A 21,897-nucleotide genomic window follows, 5' to 3' on the forward strand; every position below is an offset into this window, starting at 1 on the left:
GTCCAACCTGCTCGTGGCAGAGCCAAGCTTTCATGGCAGAGTAGTCCGCTCTGCTGCTCCTCTAGAGCAATAAGCATGGGTGGGGTGCCCCTGCAATCTCTGCCTCTCCCTGGAGCACAGAGGACAGAGGAAGATGACAGCTTCCTATTTTGTTTGTCTCTCTGCACCCCCAGAATCAGCCCCCACATAGCACTCAATAAATAATGATAAGTGGTCTTTTTCATAGACATAACTCACCAAAGCATGAAGTGATGGGGACATTTATAATGAACCTAAGTGTTTAAAGTGTCAGAAAGAAAAAGGCAGGCAGCATAGCTAAGTGGCTCCCTGGCTTCCAAGCCTGTCTTCAGGGCTCTGGCAGGAGGATCCTCACCTCATCTTTGTCATTGCCTGCCACCCCTCCCCTCCCCAGGCATCCGTGGAGTGTTTTCAAGGTCATCCTTCCTTGTGACATATCTGTTGCCATGACTGTGTCTGGACCTTATTGGCCCACACAGCCCGTGTCATGCTTAAGAGGGCAGCTTGTATTTTTTTCCCTTCAGACCATCTATTACAGAGGGAGCATCCATAGATATTCAACTTTCCCCTCCCCTAGAGAAGACTCTCCCCTTCCCCCGCCCCGAGTGTGATCCTCCACAGTCTCCCTTTCAGCTTGGAAATGTAAACTCTCCATGTTATTTATGATTTGGAAATGCTGGGGCTTCTAAGCGCCTGTGGTGTCTGCTTTTCTTGCTCCCTAACTATGTAACCCTCAGCAGGTTTCTTACATTTTGAGCCTGGCTGTTTGTCATCTGGGCAGTGGGGCCTGTACCTCTGAGTTGCCCCAGCCAAATGTAAAGTACCCAGCAACAGCCTAAGCAAAAAATGTGTTCCCTTCCCATCATCCCACCCCACAGGAAGCTCCTGGGGTTTGCTTATTTTACCAGTGTTTATGGCCTGTTCTGCTGCACAAAGCTTAACATTCTCCAGAAATACTAAGGGGACACACCCCAATCCCTGCAACTGAAGTCAGTCCTCAGCTGTCTCTAGGAAATTGGCCTGAATGCTGATCTTGGACTGGAGGAGGCAGGCTGAAACTAGGCCTTCAAGCTTGACTGTCACACATTCCTTAACTACTCAGGTTTATTGCTAAAGGAATAATGGGCCATGAGGCTCACTGCTGTCTCCTGCCCCCATGGCAGAATGGAAAGAATTCCCTAGAAAAGGTTCTGGCATCGTAGGAACAGTTGCAGCCAATGTGTACTGTGAGAAGGCCCTGCAGGAAAGCCAGAGCCAAGATCAGCCTGGAGTGGGAACATGGCTCTGCCACCCTGCTCTGGAATACAGGAAAAAGGGACTCAGGCCTCTGGAAAACAGTGTTTACTATGTCCTACAAGGAAGGCAGCCAGCCAGCACAAGGTGGTCAGGAGGCCCTTTGGCTTAAATGAAGAGGAAAGCCGCAACTTGGAAAATGAAAAAGGCCTGCCACTCATCCGGCAAGCTAGTGGCCTCTGTCTAACCCAGAGATGGCCCTCATTTGTGGCCCAGGTACAGGAGGGCCCTCTCTGAGGCTTCCTGTGCTGTCTCTCCTAGATAAAGCCTATGAATGTAGAGTATCTGATGATGGATGCGTCTATCCTCCTGCCCCCAACGGGCACTCCACTGACTGGCATTGACTTTGTGAAGCGGCTGCCATGTGGTGATGTGGAAAAGACGAGACGGGTGAGTAAGTGTGATCTGTCCTCTCCTGGGCCATAGGGAGGAGGCTTCTAGATCAGTTAAAGACTGCCTACAATATGTGCCTAACAGCTGTAAAGAGTACCACCCCACATGAACCTACATGACTTTCCAAAGCCTTTTGCCCTTGGAAATGGGGGATTGGGATTCTGTGGCAGCTGGCACTTCTGTAGGCTGCTGTCAGACTACCACCCAGGGCAGAGTGGAGCCAAAACCCGGGATGGAAGCCAGGCCAAGCTTCTTTGAAGCATGGGGGAGCAGAGCCTAGAAACATCTAGTACAGAGACGGTGGGTGTGAACCTGCTCTGAGGTCCCAGAAACCCAGGCAGCACGCTGGCAAGGTGTCTGGTAGTGAGAGGATGATGCTGGCTGGGCAGGAGGCAGGAGAGCATGTGTGCTGAGCCAAGTTCTTAGAAGCAGCAGAGGGTGATCCCCTTATCAGCACTTTTTTCTGAAGCGACCACTCTAGGAAGCAGCCTCAGAAGGCTCTTCACAGTATTTTATCTCCTGCGTAAGATCTCAGTTTCTTTCTTAGAAAGCAACGCTGCCTTTTCCTAGAAAATCATTCCCTGGAGACATGAAGATGAATGGATAATTTAGAGGCATTCATGACAGCTCCCAGGCTAACTACCGCATCTCCCTTGGTCTGCTTGTGGCTAGAGCAGCAGAGGGTTTTCACTTTGGGATTCAGAAAGCAAGTGGCATAAAGTGGTGTGTGGCATCTGTGACCTCCTCCACCCTGCTGGCACTTTTAACCACGTGCTCAGAGGCTACAGAGGAAGTGGGGATTTTATATCTTCAAGCAGCACACATACCCAAGCCCCCAGAGAAAACCACAGACTCCTGCAGGTTGTCCTCTGACCTCCACACAACACAAATCCTTTTTTTTTTTTTTAATCTTAAGTACAAGATCAAAATACCAAAAGTGCCCCTGAGTCATGCCAGCCAAGAAGAGACATCACGTTGTAGTAAAAGTCATGAGAGTTCTTGGGGTCCAGGGAGAGACTGAATGAAGCAGATCTTGGATTTACCCCTACATTATGTAGGGGCAGTTGGAAGAAGTGGCTAAGAAAGAATACAAGTTCCTGAGTCACAGAGATTAAACCCCATTAGCTGTGTGACCTTAAGAGCATCACTTCATCTCCCTGAGCCTCAATTTCCTCCTGTGCCCCCTCAGCTCTACCCACAGTAGCTGACAGTATGGCTGTGAAGTCTCTGGCAGGATCTTGGTGTGACAGCAGTGGAGTATTCTGCTGGCTTAGATGAGCAAGAGAGGCTTCATTCTGGGACTCTGCTAGCTTGGTGCAGAGAAGAGCCAGCAGGGGGCTCTGGCTAATGTTAAAGTCTGAATTGAAGCTCTCTGGGAAGCCATCACTAGGGATGGGACTGGGGTTCTGGACATGATCAGCAAGTGCTCTGCTTTTTCTAAATTTTGTTGAGACAGTATCTCATTAAGTGGCCCAGGCTGACTTCAAGCTAATGATACCTCAGCCTCCCAGGTATTGTAGATTTCAGATATGTGTCCCCACATTCTAATTCCATGTTCCCAGTAAAGGACAGCTGGGTTAGTCACTATTGACCTTGAGGACTTTGCTTCATTCTTTTGCTGTGGGTTAGCCATTAAAGAAATCTCGGTCATATCTCAACATTTTGAAAGGAAGAAAATTTTTTCCATATATCAACACTTTAGAGGCATCTTTTGCTTCCCATTCCACTTTATCTAACAAATTCGTCCTCTTATGATGACACAGGGTGTCTTTGCCATGCTGTCACTTTCATCTTCCATTTTTCTGTCATCACTGTAGTATAGGTTTTCTTGTGATAGTGGTTTTTACAGCTCTGGATATGCTTCCCAGAGCCTCTTGCATGCTACCAGTGACTTTACCCCCAGCCCAAGGATAACAATGAATTCCTGATCCTCCTTCCTCTATTGCCCAAGGGCAGGGATCATAGGCAAAACTGACTTAGAGTTGTAAGTGACTTCTTAGAGCTACATCAAGGTTTCTTTTCCAGGAGCCCTTTGCCATAGTTCCCATAGGTTTTACCATTAGTCAGAGTTTGGAGTATTTCCACTATAATCCACTTTTTTCCAGCTAAACCATAAGAGGTGCTTCTTAAACACAGTGTTTTCTTTCTTTTGAATTATTTCTTTAGGAGAAGTTTCCAGAAGCAGAATTTCTGTTTCAAAGGGTATGGATGTTTTTTGTTTTTTTTTTTTTTTTTTTTTTTACATCTCTAACATCACCACCTAACTTTCTCTCTGGTCTGGAACCACATCAAACTGCTTCTATCCTATTTTCAGGATGACTGACTTTTCACAGCTGTTTCCATGGCCTTGGTGGGCTTCTAACCTGAATAACTGTGACCAAACACAGCAGCTTGCAAATACGGCAAGGAAGCAGGCAGAGGAGAACTGAATGCTTGTCCCAGCACCAGCCTAGGGCTCAAACTACTATCTATGCCATGGTGCACCCTCCCCAGGGACTCATCATGTATCCCTCCCCAAAGCGGTAGCCCAGACTCAGGGAATTCCTATGCTCACTCAGCCCCAGTTGGAGCTGAGATTCTTGTGACTCCAGACCTTCCCTTCCAAAGCCTCTGCATGCTCTGGTTCTCCAGGTACCGAATGTGACTAAGGTTTGCTTCCAGGCTCATGGGAGCCAAGAAATGCAAATTTCGTCTTCATGTTAGAACTTGGTCAACTGCCTTCTCTTTCAAAATTTGGTCTTCTGCCTTCCAATGAAAGGCATTGTTTCTTATTCCTTTTGACTACAGTTCAAATTTTGTATCTTGGTTTAGCAAAGAAAAGAAGAACACTTGATAAAACCTTGGGTCCTGAGCCCTGACTACTTTGAAGGCCAACTCTTGGTGGGGGTTTGAGAGGGGCACTACACAGAGAAACACACACACACAGAGAAACAAAATAAAAAGAGGCCCAAATGTGATGACAGCCCATGGCACCACACAGTGCTAAATGGCTGAGTGGTGAGAGGGAATTGTTAATATCTCCAGGGTGGTGGCATAAAGTGGTCATGGTGTAGAACAGCATGCCTGCCGGCCCCTCCAGCTGCTGTGGGAGCCCACTTATGCCATGAGGAGTCCCCTGCCCTGTGGGACTCACCTCTTTCTGTTCTTAGATGTGGGCTTCTTGTATATATGGCTTTCCCCTAAAAGTTGGCATTTGAAATGGTATTTTATATGGTTATATTCTGTTTTATTTTTTAAATGACTTTAAATAATTCCTGGAAATATCTTCCACTCAACATTTGCAGAGCAAAAGCAGATGTTTTACCAAAAGGCCTACATTAAGAGCCAATTCCCAGCTCATACATTCCTTGGAGAGCCTCAGTCTTCCAAGGGAAGGGCTACAGAAAGCAGCCTTTGCTTGTTTTCTTGATCCAGCCATGGCCTTGCTGGGGGTCTTTGCTATCAGAAACTTGAGAGCAATGGACTTGACAATCTGATGTCTTGCCCATGACTGGGACAGGCCTGCAGTAGGCCCTTTCCTTCCCTTCTCCTCATCCATAAAGCTGTAACTGCTTACTTGAGAGCTCTAGCTGCCAGATAGTCCTAGAGACACAGGCTGGCATAGGCATTGCATTTCCTGGTATGCTGGGCTGCGTCAGTGTGTACCTGACGTTAGAGTCTCAGCTCAGCCCCTTAGCAGCTGTGTGGGCCAAGCTCATTCTGCCCCCTCAGCACTCATTCTTGTTCCTGTAGTCTTAAATTTACAAAATAAGACCCTTAAACCCCAGCACATAGTAGATAGATAGGAGTGCTTGATTTTTTTTTTTTTTTAATAGAACTACACCTCTGTTTCTTCCAGTTGGTGTAGATGCCTCTATGAAGGCTAGACTTTAAAATCTGCTCAGGACATTCAGGTTGGATCTTCATGGCACCTTCATAGTAGGAAGGCTGCCTGTAGTTCCTGTTTACTCAAAAGGCTGCGTTCCTTCAGATGAGGACAAGGCTGTGGAGTGCTCTCGAAGTTTCTACATGAGGAGCCTGCTCCAAGGCAGGATCAGGACTTTGGTAGCTAATTAGAGATATTCATTGCCTGGGCCACTAGGATGCATTTACCCTCCGCCCCTTGAAGGGAAGAATTTGTCCCCTCTCCTTTTTGGAAAGTTCCCTTCTAGATAAAGGGTTTCTTCTCTTGACGTAAACCAGGACTATCACTGTCTTTGCCATAAACAGGCGTTCATCTGTGTGAAGCCACAGTGGTTTGCCCTGACATTTCTTTATGTTGGTAGTGATATCTATCAAGGGCCTAGGTGACCACCCCTTTCTGCAGGTCTGTGCTGGCTGTGCCTTCCAGCCTTGTCTCAGGACTGCAGCATAGCCAGAGAGTTAGGAATTACTGTGACTTGTCCGCCACAGTGGGGGGGGGGGCAGTGCCGACCTTGACTGCGTGCCTCTGAATCTGTGTTCCCTGTTGTGGAGGTGAGACTGGAAGTGCCCTCACCTGTGGCTTTCCCTGTGCTTCTGGGCTCTCTGTTGGTGGCAAGTTTGTTTCTGGAGCTGAGGGCTGCTTCTGCACAGATGTCCCTGATAGCTGCTGATGTGGCCTTTTCTCTGCTCTCAGGACATGCCTGGTGGCCACACTGGATGCTGACAGACCCCTTTTCTATGGGTCAGGGACGCTTGTGCTGACAAGCTGTCACTGTCCCTGAGATGAGCTAGGAAAGCCTGAGGGGCTCACAGGACATTGTTGTCCATTGGCCAGTATCAGGCCTAACCTGTCTATCACACTTCTCTCCCTAAAACCGAGGCCCAAGAGGTAGAAGACTTTCAGTGGGAGTTGGGCTTGTAGTAAGGCCAGCCAGATCTAGAGCCTGCATATATGCTACTCTCTTGTCTTGTGACCACACTTACTAGATAGGACTGACACACAGGCTGGTGATTTCTGTCTGTCAGCTCCACTAGCTCATTTGGAGTGGCAGGAAGGTTGAAGCCCTTCCTGGACATGCTGCCTTGGGCAGTAGTCCTCACCTCTCTGAGTCTTGGCTATTTGCTGGCTGTGGAACGGGCAAGCTAGCAGGCAGAAGATCTGGGATAAAAGTCAAATGACCCATGGTGACAGGTCCTGGCAATTGCAGTTGCCCAGTGAAGTGAGCCAGACTTGAACCTGTTGGGGACTGAAGCAGGCTGCTCCCCTGAAGTGTCATCTTGCTATGACAGCTCCACAGTGCTTCAAAGGCTGGCCTGTTTGTTCTCTTTCTTTCCTTTCCATTTAACTAAGAGTGACTATGCAATGCCTTCATCTAGGGCATATCGCCAAAACACCCCTGAAACTCCACTCTCCTCTGCTCTCTGCTCTATCCAGGCCATCCGGGTGTTCTTTATGCTACGTTCCCTGTCACTGCAGCTGCGCGGGGAACCTGAGACCCAGTTGCCACTGACTCGGGAGGAGGACCTGATCAAAACAGATGATGTCTTGGATCTGAGTGAGTTGGCCATCCTGTCTTGCACCAGTGGGCCAGGGGATATAGCACACTATTCTGTTGAGCTGCAGGGTTGAGAGTGTACACAGCATGCAATCTGTACTGCCATTGACCCATGCTAAAAGGTCAGTGCTGGGCTGCAGGAGGCCCAGTGAGTGGACCCTCACTGACATGGTAAGAATAGTATTGGCTTTCTGGTGATGTGGATTAGAGGGTTCCTGAGTCCAGTGGAAAAAGATTCTCTTGATACCAAAAGGAAGCCCGTAAAAAACAAGCCATCAAAACGAAAAGACACAACAAACCCAAAATCAAGTCAGGAGTGTTTAGGTAAGAATGAGGGCTTTGCAAATCAGAAAACCATGTGCTCAGCCTATAATCTTGAGCTATGTATTGACCGTTGTCTTAGTGAGGGTTTCTTTTCTGTGATAAAACATCATGAACAAACACAACTTGGATATGTTTAGCTTACGCTTCCATATCACAGTTGGTCATCGAAGGAAGTCAGGGCAGAACTTCAAAGTAAGAACCCAGAGGAACAGTAGCAGAAGCCATGGAGGAGTGCTGTTCATTGCCTTGTTTGTTTCTCATGGCTTGCTTTTTTATACAGCACAGGTCCACCTGCCACAGCACCACCCACAATGAGCTTGACAATCCCAATTCAACTGTTAATCAAGAGACTACCTGACAGGCATGACCACAGGCCCATCTTGTAAAGGCATTTTCTCAATTAAGGTTCCTTCTTATAGCCTGTTGTCAAGTTGATAAAATAATAATAATAATAATAATAATAATAATAATAATAATCAGGACACCATCATTCATTGCTTCAAATTCCCTCTGCTACATAAGACAACATTTATTTTATTTAATTTTTGAGACAGAGTATCTCTGAATAAGCCAGACTAGCCTTGAACTGATATTATCTTGCCTCATCTCCAAAGTTCTGGGATTATAAGCATGTGTCTCCATGGCCAGTTTATAAAAGATTTAAAAGAGACAGTGGTATTCCCAGAACCCTTCTTATGCTTGTATGGCATTCTCTTCCCTCCATTTGCCATGGGCACGAGCACCTCAAGGACACAGGTTTTCTATATGTTAGAGCATTTTTTTAAGATCTATTTTTGCTGTTTTTAATTATGTGTGTATTGGTGGAAGATGGGGGTAGGGATAATAAGTGCAAGTGTCCTGGAGGCCAGAGGTATCAGATTCCTTGGAGTTACAAGCAGAAGCCATCATTTGGGTGCCAGGAACAGAAGTTGGATCCTCTGTACGAGCAGCAAGCCCAGTTACCTAAGGAACCATCTCTCCAGCCCTGTGTTAGGAGTCTAACCAGCCTGGCAATGGGAAAAGAAAGGGAGCTAGTAAAGGGAGCTGGCTGATAGCTTTTAAAAGGCTAAAAGTAGTTTTGTCTTCAGACATGGCTGAATCTGGGTGTTCAAACAGTTAGTGGAAAGCTGCCCCTTGCCATCTCTTGACTCTGCTTTCCTCTTTTCCCCAGCTAGTAGAAAGATGGCCACCATCAGCCCCAAGAGTTTTATCAGCTAAGTCGCCCTGACAAAATTAACTAGAAAAGTCTGAAGTTGGCTTTCAGTAGCCCAGACTGGACACTGGAGCTGTCCTCAAGCCATGCAATTGTCAGAGGAATGTCGGGAACCTCTGCTAAGGGCATGGGGTTAACTCTGGACCCTAAGTGTGAGGAAGGAGACCCAAAGAGGATAATCCTGAAGGAGAGATAATGGCTAGGCAGACAGAAGCAGCAGGTGCCACTCCATAATCCAATTGTTCAAAACCATCTTTTCTGAGGCATAATTATATAGAATAAATTCCAACCTTCAGAGTATATACATTAGTCAGTTTTGACAAAAACATAAGCTATATAACCAGCTCTCATGACTAAACCACTGAGTGCTAGCTTTCAAGCCAGCTCTCCCCTACTTTTCCTCCTCTACTGCAGACTCCGTTTTTCCTTCTGTAAAATGGGGATGGTTGCCACATAGTGGTGGTACACACCTTTAATCCCAGCACAGCAGCACACTTTTAATCCCAGGCAGAGGCAGATGGATCTCTGTGAGCTAAAAGCCACTCTGATCTATACATAGAGTTCTAGGTCAGCCAGGGCTACACAGAGAAACCCCATCTCAAAAACAAAAAATAAATAAATAAACAAATAGATAAGATGGGGGCACTTGCAGGCAAAGGAAAGCACTTTTTCACAGGGCTCCATACTACTCGAGGAGGAAAAAGGCAGAGAAGTGCTCTGCCTGGCTTTGGTGACTTTGCTTTGCTTTTTGTGCCATGAAAACCACAGCCTAGGGCTAGCCTGAGCAGCCAGTGGCCCAGCATATCAGAGTCCTTGTTCCTACAGAGGGCCATGGTGCCCAGTGTGGCCCTTCACTGAGTGACCAAATTGCAGAAAACTACCTTACTGGCTTGTTTTTCTCTTCCTAGCATTTTTCTTGTTTGTGCTTTCTTTATGTTAGAGAAATTTAAATATATATATATATAACCCTCTTTGCCTGTCTTCTTTGACCCTTCACCCTGAAAAATGGACATAGTGATTTCTGTAAGGCTAGAATTGATCGAGTTGGCTGAAGAGAATCGGGACTAGTCTCTCTCTGATTTGATCCATGCAGAGAGGGAGACAGCTCTCTTCAATGTTATATCCGTGAAATGGAATTAAATTTTATGCTGGGAATTCACATTCCTTTTCTCCTTCCCCTAGGAAGGGCCCTGCTGAAATAAAGGTTAAAAGTATTTCACTTATCAATTTAATTGATTACTTGCTAGTTGAGATCACTTAACTGAGCCTTTTTGGGTAGTTGGCCATTAAGAAAGTAATGGCTGGCTGGCTCTACCCAGCCTGATTACAAATTATGTCTTTTGCTAAAGAGGATGACATTCAGAAAACTCAGAGCAACAGGGATTTAAAAACATGGTGCTACTTTTGTTATTGTTGTTTGTTTGTTTTGGTGATTGTAATGTTAAAGGAGATTATCAGACTTCAAAGTACACAAAAGATTTCTGTAAAGCTGGAGTAGGTGAGTGATGGCTGAGTGATTGGAAGCATGGTATGTTTCTTCATGAAAAACTTGGAAAACATGAAAAACTGATTCTAGGAGAGAGGTTTGGACTGGTGCATTTTATCTTCCATGATATGGTCTGGTGGGCTTGAAGAAATGCCAGCTTTACACAGCAGGAAGCATGACATACCAAGTATCTATTACCTCACTGCGCTGATAGAAAAACCTCCTTGGAGAGCACTAGCAGCCAGACTAGAGTTTGCTGCCAAGTATGGTCACACTGCCAGTGGCCTCCACCCCTGAGCATCAAAGGTGTGCTCATACTCTGGCTCTGCCCTACCTTTATTCTCCTCAGTAGGGTTTACCATAGGGCAGAGGTCATGAGCTGTTTGCTGTATCTGCTGAGTGAAGAGAGAACAGAAAAGGAAAGAGACTCAGGGAATAGCATTCTGGCTCACCAACCTCCAGGACTCAGCCTCACCGTTAATACTGAATTTGTAATGTCTGCCCAAGTCTTTCCTTTTACAGTGGGCCTGCACCCAGCATGCATTAATTGTCATGGCTTCTCCAGACTTCTGTAGTAGATAAGGACCTGAAGTATTCTTAGTTGAACAAGTGGCTGCCATTTTGCAAACCCCAAGTCACCAGGGTACCAGCTGCCGTTTGGGTTAGAGGTAGAACTGCAGTCCTCTGCTTTCAGTCTGCCTTACTGACATCATAGGCAGACCCTGGTAGAGCCAGCTGCTATGTGACCTACAACCACCATAGTATATGCTTTTTTATTTATGTGAGACAGGGTTTCATTAAGTAACCCAAGCTGGCCTGGAATCCACCTTGTAATCACAGCTGGCCTTTGAACTCCAGGCAGTTCCTCCTGTCTTAGCTACTCAAGTGCTAGGATTATAGGTTTGAGCCACCATACCAAATGTATTCTGACTTTTAAAATCCATCCATGAAGTCCATTTAGTGAAAGACTGGTTAATGAAGATCCACTCATCTTTTCAGGTGTTTCTTGAGTACATACTATATGTCAGACACAGTACTAGGAGCTAGACTATGATCATGTCACAATATAACATGCTTAGAACAATGCTGGCACAATGTCAATGGTGGGGAGGCTATTTAGGAGGCAAGGCAGGTCTCAGACATATGCCAATGGCATAGGTCTCCTAGGTGATGTACTTACAGGGTCAGTGTTTTGTGAGTGACTGGCCGAGGTATAGATTGACTCTGGGGATCTGACTTCGGGACAGTTCACATGGCAGGGACTGGTAGATAGTGACTCAGCAGGTCATCAGGACGAGCAGGCCCTATAGAGGAGCCAGGTCCCTGTAGCAGATGAGATATGTGGTAAGGGAGCACAAAGAAATGTATGGCAGTTAAGTAGCCCTCCACAGCCACTCTGTACATGGTTCCATGTACTTCAGAGAGGGGCAGGAGTCTGGGTCCTATCCCATGGGCCAGGGGTTGTAAAGAACCCCCCCTTAGGCCCTGGTGATTCCCACCTTTGCCTGTAGAACTCTGCAGCGCATGCTAGAGCCTCCCAAGGTAGGTCTGAGCATGCAGACCTCAGCCCCTGAGTGCTAGGTTCCTGACGTGGAGATATGCTCTCTGGGGTCTGAGGTCTGGAAAGTGTCATCCTCCTATAGACTCTAGGGTTCCATGACCCAGGACAGCATCACAACAAAACAATACAAGACATAGCTTCTGAGGACAGGATGGCAACCTTTTTTTTTCTTTTAAACCAGGCTATTTTTTTTTTTTTTTTAAACAAAGCACTATGGCTGGGCACAGTGCTGTGCCCCTTATCCTCACTGCTTGGGGTGCTGAGTCAGGAAGATGCTTGAACACAAGAAATCAAGGCTCCCTGGGCAAATGGGAGTATTTGTCTCAGGGGGAAAGGAGTTTGTTTTAATTCTGAAGCACTTGTGAACTGTCATTTCATAAAAGGACACTGTAAATACCAGGAAAATGGGTAGAGTATATTCACAGAAAAGGGGAGTATTAGGAAACACATATCTGCTGTGCCTCACTAGGTAGCCACAGCAAACATGGAAGCACAAAGCAGGCTTTCCAAGCTCCCAGTCTCAGGAGGAGGTAACTGCCTACTACAGCATCACAGAACAAAGCTTAGATGGCTACTATGCCAGGTGCTTTCAGAGAAGATAACAGCTGACCTGCCCTGAGGTCAGAGCAGCAAATGGTCCAAGGCTGCATGTGGATGTAGATGCAGGACCGGGCCCAGCAAGGCCCATAGAGGGTGACAGTGGCAGTGAGAGGCTTGCAGGTCCTGTGGGCAGAGCAAGAATGGAGTTTATCCTCAGGTAATACAGCAAGGTTTTATAAAGCTGGCTGGCTTGATTGTGCCTCAGAACACCTTTCTGGACTCAGCATGAAGAACTGTTTTTTGGGTCAAAAAGTACAACAGGGCAGCTGAGTCCACAGAGCTTTCCTAAAGAACCCAGGTCTACAAGATGCTGTCCCTATATGGCTCACATGCCGCTGTGCCCCAGCAGAAGTGTCCTTAGACTCTGCCCACCACCCTCGTCTTTTCTGTGCATTATTGCACAAATGCCAAGTCTCATTGGATCCAGCTTGTTCTCTGGGGCCCACACAGTGGGACTCTTTATTTGCCCTCATGTCTTGGCCCAGCAGGCTGCTTTGGCGCTTGCCCCTCCCCTCCTGCTGCTTCTAGTCCGGGATCTGCTTTTTTAAGGAGGTGACTAACAGTGTAGAAGAAACCTCAGGTCCCAGGACAATGCAGACAAGTCCTCTACTCCCTCTCAGTTATGTGGCCTCAGGCAAATGGATTCTCTTCTGAGCCTGAGCTCCCGAGATGATAAGATAAGAACAGTGATTCGTACCTCTGCAAAGTTATTAAAAGGGAGATGCAGAGATTGCAGGTTGCTGGTCTTTAGGCAGTCAGACCCACTAATACAGTTAGGCAACTGGTAGAAGAATGTTAGCAAGAAAATTTTATGTTAGCTACCAACATTTTAAAGTCAAAATATTTCATTGTAGAAACCTAACTTTCTATTCCTTTTGAGTCTCAAAGGAACTGACCATGTGGAGTCTACATCTGCCCACTAGCAAGTATTGAACACCCCTTTTTGTATGAGGACACCCTTGTCCCCAGCTCACATCTCCAGCCATGAGCATCTTCTGAACGTTAAGCCTGTGTTCCCAGCACCCCGGGATGTTTCCCTTGTTCTAAGGAGCATCTGGGTGCTTCTTACCACAGAACCAGCCAGTAGTAGCCTTCCCATCTCAGTTGTTCATGACTTGCCGACTGGTGTTCTGGGTGCCTCTTGACCTCCTCCTTACATTCTACTTCCATTGGTCAATGCCCCTCAGCCCTTCCTGTCCAGTATCAATGGTCACCTTTCTCCCTGCTGTACTCCAGTACCTGGCTTTGTGTTACTATTGTCTTTCACCTGGATTACTTCAGTCCACCTCTTGCCATGCCATTTGCTTCTTCCTTAGGGCCTCAGTGTGTAATGGTCAAACAAAAGTCAAACTCTGGCCTCCCATCCCAGTCTGAACAAGCAGAGCCTTTGTGATCCTCAAAGTCCAGCATCTTCTGGCACCAGCTCCTTCTGTCTCCTGCTCTTCTTTAGACATAACTGGTGCATTCCAGCATCAGCACCCCTCTACCACAATGCCTAATTTATTTCCTAGAACAAGCATGCGTGCAACTCAGTAAAGGCCCAGTGAACCTCAAGTGTCACTCTGTCCTTATCTGTGTCTGAGATCCAGCCCATGTCCCTCTTTTCTTTTTGATAATTGATGGATCTGAGTATAACCAGGAGGGTTGTGTTTATATTGTGATACTGGGGCTTGAACAGGAGAGGCAAATATTCTTCCACTGAGCTATGACTCCAGCCCTCTGTCAATGTCATGAAAGACCTTGCAGAGGTCCCCCACCCCCATGTTTCAACAGTTTGTCCATGTGCTGTTTTCTCTAGTTCCCTTGCAGAGAACTCTTAAGCCCTGCGAGCATGTTTGACTGTGCTTATCTGATTGCCTGGAGATTCATTTCCAGAAAAAGTATCTTGAAGTACCCCAAGCAGGTTATGTGGTTTGTAAGTCTGTGAAAATGTGAACTTGCAAAGCCAATGACCATTTTACCATTCTGTCTGTCATTTCTCAAAAATTTTGTTGGCTTATTTTGCTGATGACCCAGGAATGACCATGTGCTGGTAAAAATGAGAAAACAGCACAAATAGTAAGTGCAATGAAAAACAAAGACAGGCAGCTTAATGTCCTGGAAGGTAACAGCCTAACCTCTCAGTTTTGTCAGTGCTGGGCTAGAGTGAGCTCAGTGAGGAGCATTTGCCTAGTGTGTACAAGGCTCTCAATCCCATTCTCAGAACTGCAAAAAGAATTAATTTAATATACAAAATATAGAAATCACCTTATCAAAAATGAGAATAAATTGCTTAACATGTGAGCCCCTAGGTTCAATTCCTAGTACCGTAAAATAGTGAATGAATGATAGTGAAAGCTAAGTGTGGTGTCATATGATTGTAATGACTCAAGAAGCTACGGCAGGAGGATTGTTAGTTCAAAGTCAGCCCTCACCCAAAAAGTGAGTAATCAACATATCACAGAAGACAACTCTACAAAAGACGTTAATACAGAGATTATTCTTTGATTCTTGCAATGGAAGACACCTGGCAGCCATTGCCATGGATATATTTTGGACTGAGAAAAAATTTAAAGTGGGCTGGAATGATGGCTCATGGGTTAAGATCTCCTACTGCTCTTATGGAGGACCTAAGTTCTATTCCCAGTACTCATACCATGTGCCTCACAGCTGTTTGTAACTAACTCTAGCTCTGGTGATCACCTGCCTCACATGCACATACCCAACATGCAGAAACACACACCTACATATCATCTGAAAATAGTTTTTTTCTTTTTTTTATTAATTATACTTTATGCACTTTCTATCTCCTCTGTAGCTCCCTTGCTCCTCCCCTCCCAATCCGTCCCTTCCTCTCCCTTCTCCACATATGCCCCTCTCCAAGTCCACTGATAGGGAGGTCTTCTTTTCCTTCCTTCTGATCCTAGTCTATTAGGTCTCATCAGGACTGACTGTGCATTGTCTTCCTCTGTGCCTGGTAAGGTTGCTCCCTCCTTAGGGGGAGGTGATCAAAGAGCAGGCCAATCAGTTCATGTCAGAGATAGTCCCTGTTCCCATTACTGTGGAACCCACTTGAACACAGAACTGCCATGGGCTACATTTGTGCAGGGGTTATCTCCTAGGTTATCTCCATGCATGGTACTTGATTAGAGTATCAGTCTCAGGAAAGACCCCTGTGCTTTTTTGGTTCTGTTGCTTTCCTTCTGGAGCTCCTGTCCTCAGATCTTACTTTTTCCCACTTCTTTCATAAGATTCCCTGCATTCTACCCAAAGGTTGGCCATAAGTCTCAGCATCTGCTTTGATAGTCTGCAGGGCAGAGCCTTTCAGTGGCCCTCTATGGCAGGCTCCTAACTTGTTCCCTGTTTTCTCCTTCTTCTGATGTCCTAAAGAAGTTAAAAAGCAACAAATCAAGTAATCCAATTAAAATATGGGAACAGAGCTAAACAGAGAATTCTCAATAGAGGAATATCGAATGGCAGAGAAACACTTAAAGAAATGCTCAACGTCATTAGTCATCAGGGAAATGTAAATCAAAGCGACCCTGAGATTTCACCTTACACCCATCAGAATGGCTAAGATCAAAAACTTAAGTGACAACACATGCTGGAGAGGTTGTGGAGAAAGGGGAACCCTCCTCCACTGCTGGTGGGAATGTAAACTTGTACAACCACTCTGGAAATCAGTCTGGTGCTTTCTCAGACAACTAGGAATAGTGCTTCCTCAAGATCTAGCTATACCACTTCTAGGCATATATCCAAAAGAGGCTCAAGTACACAATAAGGACATTTGCTCACCCATGTTTGTAGCAGCTTTATTTGTAATAGCCAGAAGCTGGAAACAACCCAGATGCCTCTCAACTGAGGAATGGATACAGAAATTGTGGTATGCCTACACAATGGAATTTTACTCAGCAATAAAAAAACAAGGAAATCATGAAATTTGCAGGTAAATGGTGGGAACTGCAAAAGATCATCCTGAGTGAGCTATCCCAGAAGCAGAAAGACACACAGGGTATATACACACTCATAAGTGGATATTAGACATATCGGATAAACACACTAAAATTTGTACACCTAAAGAAACTAACCTAGAGGGAAGACTCTGGCTAAAATGCTCAATCCCCATCCAGAAAGGCAAAGAGGATGAAATAGTTTTGTTTTTTGTTGTTGTTTTTAATCTTTAAAATGGAGCTTTAAAGAAAGGATTCCTTTCTGGCAGCTGGGTTTTGGAACCTGCAGGAGATGGACTCTGACTAGATAAGGTGACTGGAATCAACATTGTGTTTCCTGGGTGTGATGATGGCCTTGTGGTTCTGTGGGAATGTATCTTTTTTCTTGGTGAGGAAACTTCATATGTTTAAGAGGAAAGTGCCTGGCACTTGCTGCTTTAGAGTGACTCAGAAAACAGCAGTGTGTGCTTATTGAGGCTAGGTTAAAGAAGGAGGAAATGCAGCCCAGCATTCGGTCTGGTGAGGGACCTGTATTTATTGTAGCCATCTTTAAATTTTTCTGGAAGTTTGAAATTTTTCAAAATAAAAATTTAAGGGAGTGGTAAAATGGCGATCAGTCATTTGAAATTTTACCATTTACCAAACCATGTATGCTGTGTTCAGAAACCAGGGACATGAGATTTAGGGAAACCTGGGAATACCTTCTAGCTGTATAATGTTGGACAAATTAGTTCACCCTATAGACCTTTTCCTCCTTGGTAAATTGAGTCTAACAGTGCCTACTTCTGGATTCTGTAGGTTAATAGAGAGATTCCCTTGGAAATCCTTTATATGGTATGTAGTGGAATAAACACAGTGAGCTTTCATGTCCTGACTACATGCTGAAAACTCAAAAAACTTCCTTCTCTCTAGAAGAGCTTCTGTAGGGGTCTGAGAAAACCTGAGTGTCATGAGTGTCCCCTGTCTAAGGCACACACTTGAACATGGAGGAAGTGATACAAGCTTATTAGTTAGAAGACATGTTCTAGGAACAAGGATGCCTGCTGAGCAAAACCACTGAGACCATAGTGGGGACCTGGGTCATGCATCCAGGCTGTAGCCTAGAGAAGTGGGATGACACTGTCATTATGAAACCCAACAGGCATGTATGCACAGTGTCTGGGGAGCTGGGTTCAGGGAACTGTGGCTTGGTGGCTCTTAAGCCCACCCTCTCTGTCCTACTCTTGCTCTTTAAGGAGAACACAGTCCACCAGGCTCTCCTTTGGTAAAGCACCCTAATGGTGTCCCTACTTGTCTATCACCCAGCAAAACTGATGTACTTAGAGTTGCACCTGAGCCCTCCCCTCCAGCTGCAATCAAAGACTTCCTTTCCAGCCTTGTAGCTGTGCCCTTCACCTCCCCAGTCAGTCAGTCCTCTGCGCCTCTGCCCTACCCAAGTCTGTCATGGGACACTGGCCCCAAGATTTCCCCGTGCCTCCCCTGCCTGTGTTGTGACATATCTTTGTCTACCTGGCAACATGTTGTGTGGGCCTGACTGCCTGTCTCTGCCCTTCTCCTAAATCAGCATCTGGCCCCACTCCTGAGGCACACCTCAAATGAACTTTCACCTCCTCAGTTTGTGTTCTGGGGCTAAGCACAGCACCTGTCACACAGTAGGCTTTCAGGAAAGGCTTGCAGGAATGTGCCAACTCAGGCTTTAGCAGCAGCTTGAATTATTTAGAGGCAAGAGAGTTTTGTTAATATGAATGTGGCGTTTCCAAGTGTTGTCTCTCATTTGAGGCCAATAGATGGTTAAGGTACAGACTGACATTTGGTCCTAGCTATATATATTATAGAACAGTAAGACTCCTAGTTGACACATACCACAGTCTAGTGAAATATCTCGAGTCTTATACCCTCCTTGATAGTTTTTTTCTTTTTGTTTTAAGTTTCTCTTTTTATTCATTATACATCCCTACCACAGCCCCCTCCCTCTCATTCTCTTCCTCTTCTCCCCTCCCCTTCTCCTCAGAAAAGGGGAGACCCCCACCCTTTACCAACCTACCCCAGTACATCAAGTAGAATAAGAACTAAGTTCAGTCTCTTCTACTGAGGCCAGACAAGGTAACCCAGCTAGGGGAAAATGTTCCAGAAGCAGGAAACAGAATCCATGTCAGATACAAGCACACACACACACACACACACACACACACACACACACACAGTGGCCTAATTGTTAGGGACTTGATAGTTTCTTTAAAATGTGGATTGTTTTTATTTTAGCAGTTGAGTGGCCCCAAATCATTTTGCTTCTCTGAGGGCTAAAAACAATATTTTTTTCCTCTTTCACCTCTCTTTCTTTCTTTCTTCTCTTAATATCCCTCCCTCACTCCTTTCTTTCCCCTTTCCCCTTCACTTTTACTGTGCCTTAAAACTGAGACCCTGAACTGGATGGGTCAGGGGAAGAAAAACTGATTTGAATTAAATCCACCCTCTGAGGAAATGAAGACTCAGGATTAGCGCCATTTCCCCTCTCTATGAATTAGACTTCTCCTCTCCATGTACTTGATGAATAATGTTGCTGGCCACTTTTCAGAAATGAAGTCGAAATACGGAGAAATGAAATTTGTATCTTATAAACTGACTGGAAATGTGATTATAATACAGCTGTCAGTTTTGTTCAAGTGGAAAATTTCTAAGTAAATCCAATTGCAGCATTATTTGGTTCTTTTAAAGCAGGGTGATGTAGCTGTTTCCTGCGTATTGATTATTTGATTGGTACCTGTCTGCTGGACCTATTTTTTTTTTTTCTCAGTAGCACTCATTGATGTGGTTTAATGTATATTCCTGTAATCTTTCCCTGTTTTATAAACTTACAATCATAATTGAGCTACATTAGAGAGACATGTTCTGCTGAGATCACAAGGTCGCCTAACAACTGTGCCCTTTTTGGTTGGCTGTGGATTGAAGTGGGTCTAGGACAGTTCTGACCAAGACAAAAGCTAGGAAGCGGCAGGCTTTCCAGATGACAGCCTGTGCATGGGGGGAAGCATTGCGTGAGGGAGGCTGGCTCTGAGGCTCTGCTCTTCTCTCTGTATAAAATCATTGTTTCGATAGAAGATACTCTGCAGCTTGAAGCTATTTTCCAAAGCCCTGTCTGACCCATGCATTTGAACATGAGCCAAAACTGACTTCCCAAACAGGAGGGAAGCTGCACAAAGAACTGTGCTATCTGACTGAGCTCCACTGACGCCCTTGGGAGCTAGGTGGACACTTGCACTGGCAGGGCTGGATCCCATTGTTTCCAGTATTAATCTTGGCATCCTAAGGTGTATTCCATGACCTTTCCACCTCATACTCCTGTGCTCTGTGTTCAGGAGGCTGTAGGAGGGTAAGATGTTGCCTGACAGGAACTGAGCGGTCCTGACATGGCCTTGTAGAGCCCAGTCCATAGGCACTAGTCAAGATTCCCTCAGCCCTGCCAGGTCAGAAAGCTGGCTTCAGTTCTTTCCAAAAGCCATCCCTGCATAAAGCCCTTTGCTGTTTCTCCTTGTCTTGGCTGAAATCTCTCAGTAACCTTGCCTCCTCTCTCTGTGTCTCATCTCTGCACCAAAGTGCTCAGGAAATTGGCCAGTTCAGGCAGCAAGTAGCTAAAAAGCCCGATCCTTCTCACTGCTTGTAGCTGCTCCACTCTTACTATGACCCATAACACAGGCCTTTGAGGAAGTAGCTTCTTTACTTCTCCACAACAGACATCAAGCTGCTATGGTCACTGGCTTCCCGTCTTGGGGTCTTCTGCAAGGCTCTATCTGCAGGTGTAGTACACTGTCTGTCCTTTCCAACGCCACCTAGACATCTGCAATTCTGTGTTGCTGACTCTTCAGTGGCCCTTGAGCCACACTCTGCCTTGTGTTGCTAACCACTGAGTCCAGCCTCCTTGACACCATCTGGCTGGCAAGAGGAAGAGAGGATAGTGAGAGCCACCATAGAAAATAAGAATCTATAGGAGAGCCTGGTTGACGTGTTAGTGTTGAGTTTTAAAATATTCCTTGCACTGGCCTACTCAGTAATGCTATCTGAGGTTATACACACACAGGATTCTAAACCCTGCAGCTGCCATCTCTCTGCCCACCACATGCCTACTTGCCCATATGGCCCAACAAGAGAGGGATCACACTAGGTCTAGTGACTGCCCCTTGACTCAGGAATGGACCATGGAGGACCCAAAATAAATCTACGGGGATACTGAAACGGCAACTTTATGAAGGTTTAAGCCAGGAGAGGGCTGCTTCTGTGTGCCTTTCCTCTCCCTTTCCAGGAAGCCACCCACCACTTTCCTTATCATCTACCTTGCTCACTGGCCCCACTCTGCTTTTAGCCTGTCCTCATCCTCCTAGCCCGCCTCAGCCCCACTGGGAAGAGCAGATTGAAGGGATCAGACTGCTCCCTCCTGTATTCTTCTTGGAAGACTGGGCAAAGGACTTAGAAGTGTTGCCGCCCTAATACATCCTAAATACATACCAAGTAGGAAGACACCAGAATACCATGGGGTAGCTATTAGAATCTCTGTTAAAGAGTAAAGAATGGATGCCCTCACAAGACATAAAACTTCCCAGATGAGGTTCTGTGAAGTCTTAGAGCAGTGTGACATGGGCAGACACAGTAGATGGTCTGGACCAAGTTTTCAGGTGAATATCAGGTGTTTTTTTCTCTACTAAGTTTTCAAAAGTATCCACAGAGCTAGAGATGTCACTCAGGTGTAGAGTGCCTAGTATGCACAAAGCCGTGAGTTCAGTTCCCATCCTCCTCCCTCCTGAGTGTCCCCACTCAGTGCTCAGGGCTACTTCCAGGAAGAGAAATCCATGCTGCCCCCAACACACAAGCCACTTTCTGAGGGTACCAATGTGTACCCTCAGACTTGGGACAGCAAAACAGGGTGACCGTGACATGAAACCATGTCTGAGAATCGAGAGCAAGAAAAATATACAGCATACTGAGCTTGGAATATTTTGAAACATAAATTGTCATTTCTACTTTGATTTGCCTGGAAATAGAAGTGACTGTTGCTTCTCTACATAATCCTAGTGTGCAGAGCTGATGTAGAGCATGGAGTCCACCTCTGGCCCTGTCAGCCAGGGCAGGGCAGGTGGAGGGAGGCCAGCAGTGCTGAGTTCGATAGAGCTGCAGGAGAGCCTCAGCAAGAGCTGACTCTTACCATCACCTATAACTTCAAAACTCTGAGCCAAGCCTCTTTCACTCACCCTGGGGCAAAGCCTTGACATCTTGACATCTGTATGCTTTCTAGAGGATTCCATTGCATAACCAGTATTGGGAACCATGGTATAGGCAGAGTGATGAAGATTCTTTTAGTCTTTGCTGCTCTCTGTGAATTATACTTCCCTCTGGAAGCTCTCCTTACCCACTTGCCAGTAGGAAAGTGAGCAGCTCTATCCATCGAGGTCCTGAAATTAGCTTTCAGGGCAGAGAAGATACACTAACTCCTCACTGTGTGTTGGTCTCAATGAGCTTGACCCAGTCCTAGCTGTCCCTCAGCACTCTGTGGAGGAGGAGGGGCTTTGCATGTGGGGCGCAGCATGGGTTTCTCTTCCTGGGAGAAGCTCTGAACATTGAGTGAGGATACT

The 21,897-nt window shown here is 45.9% G+C and overlaps 1 protein-coding gene across 8 annotated transcripts in view; it reads left to right on the top strand.

Moving 5' to 3' along the window:
- Clec16a (C-type lectin domain containing 16A) overlaps positions 1-21,897 on the top strand; it is a 202,317-nt gene that overhangs the window by 89,553 nt on the left and 90,867 nt on the right. For 6 of the 8 annotated variants that reach the window (XR_009584537.1, XM_060364180.1, XM_060364181.1 and 3 more), the window contains 3 exons: positions 1,573-1,701; positions 3,871-3,906; positions 7,043-7,163. Coding sequence is in view for 7 of the 8 variants with exons in the window: in XM_060364180.1 (XP_060220163.1) it covers positions 1,573-1,701; positions 3,871-3,906; positions 7,043-7,163 (286 nt within the window). In the remaining variant the exon portion in view is untranslated. The remainder of the gene's footprint in view (positions 1-1,572; positions 1,702-3,870; positions 3,907-7,042; positions 7,164-21,897) is intronic. The other 2 variants (XM_021648395.2, XM_021648397.2) reach the window with 1 other exon arrangement.

The sequence above is a fragment of the Meriones unguiculatus genome, chromosome 11, assembly GCF_030254825.1.
Source record: "Meriones unguiculatus strain TT.TT164.6M chromosome 11, Bangor_MerUng_6.1, whole genome shotgun sequence".
Taxonomy (NCBI): domain Eukaryota; kingdom Metazoa; phylum Chordata; class Mammalia; order Rodentia; family Muridae; genus Meriones; species Meriones unguiculatus.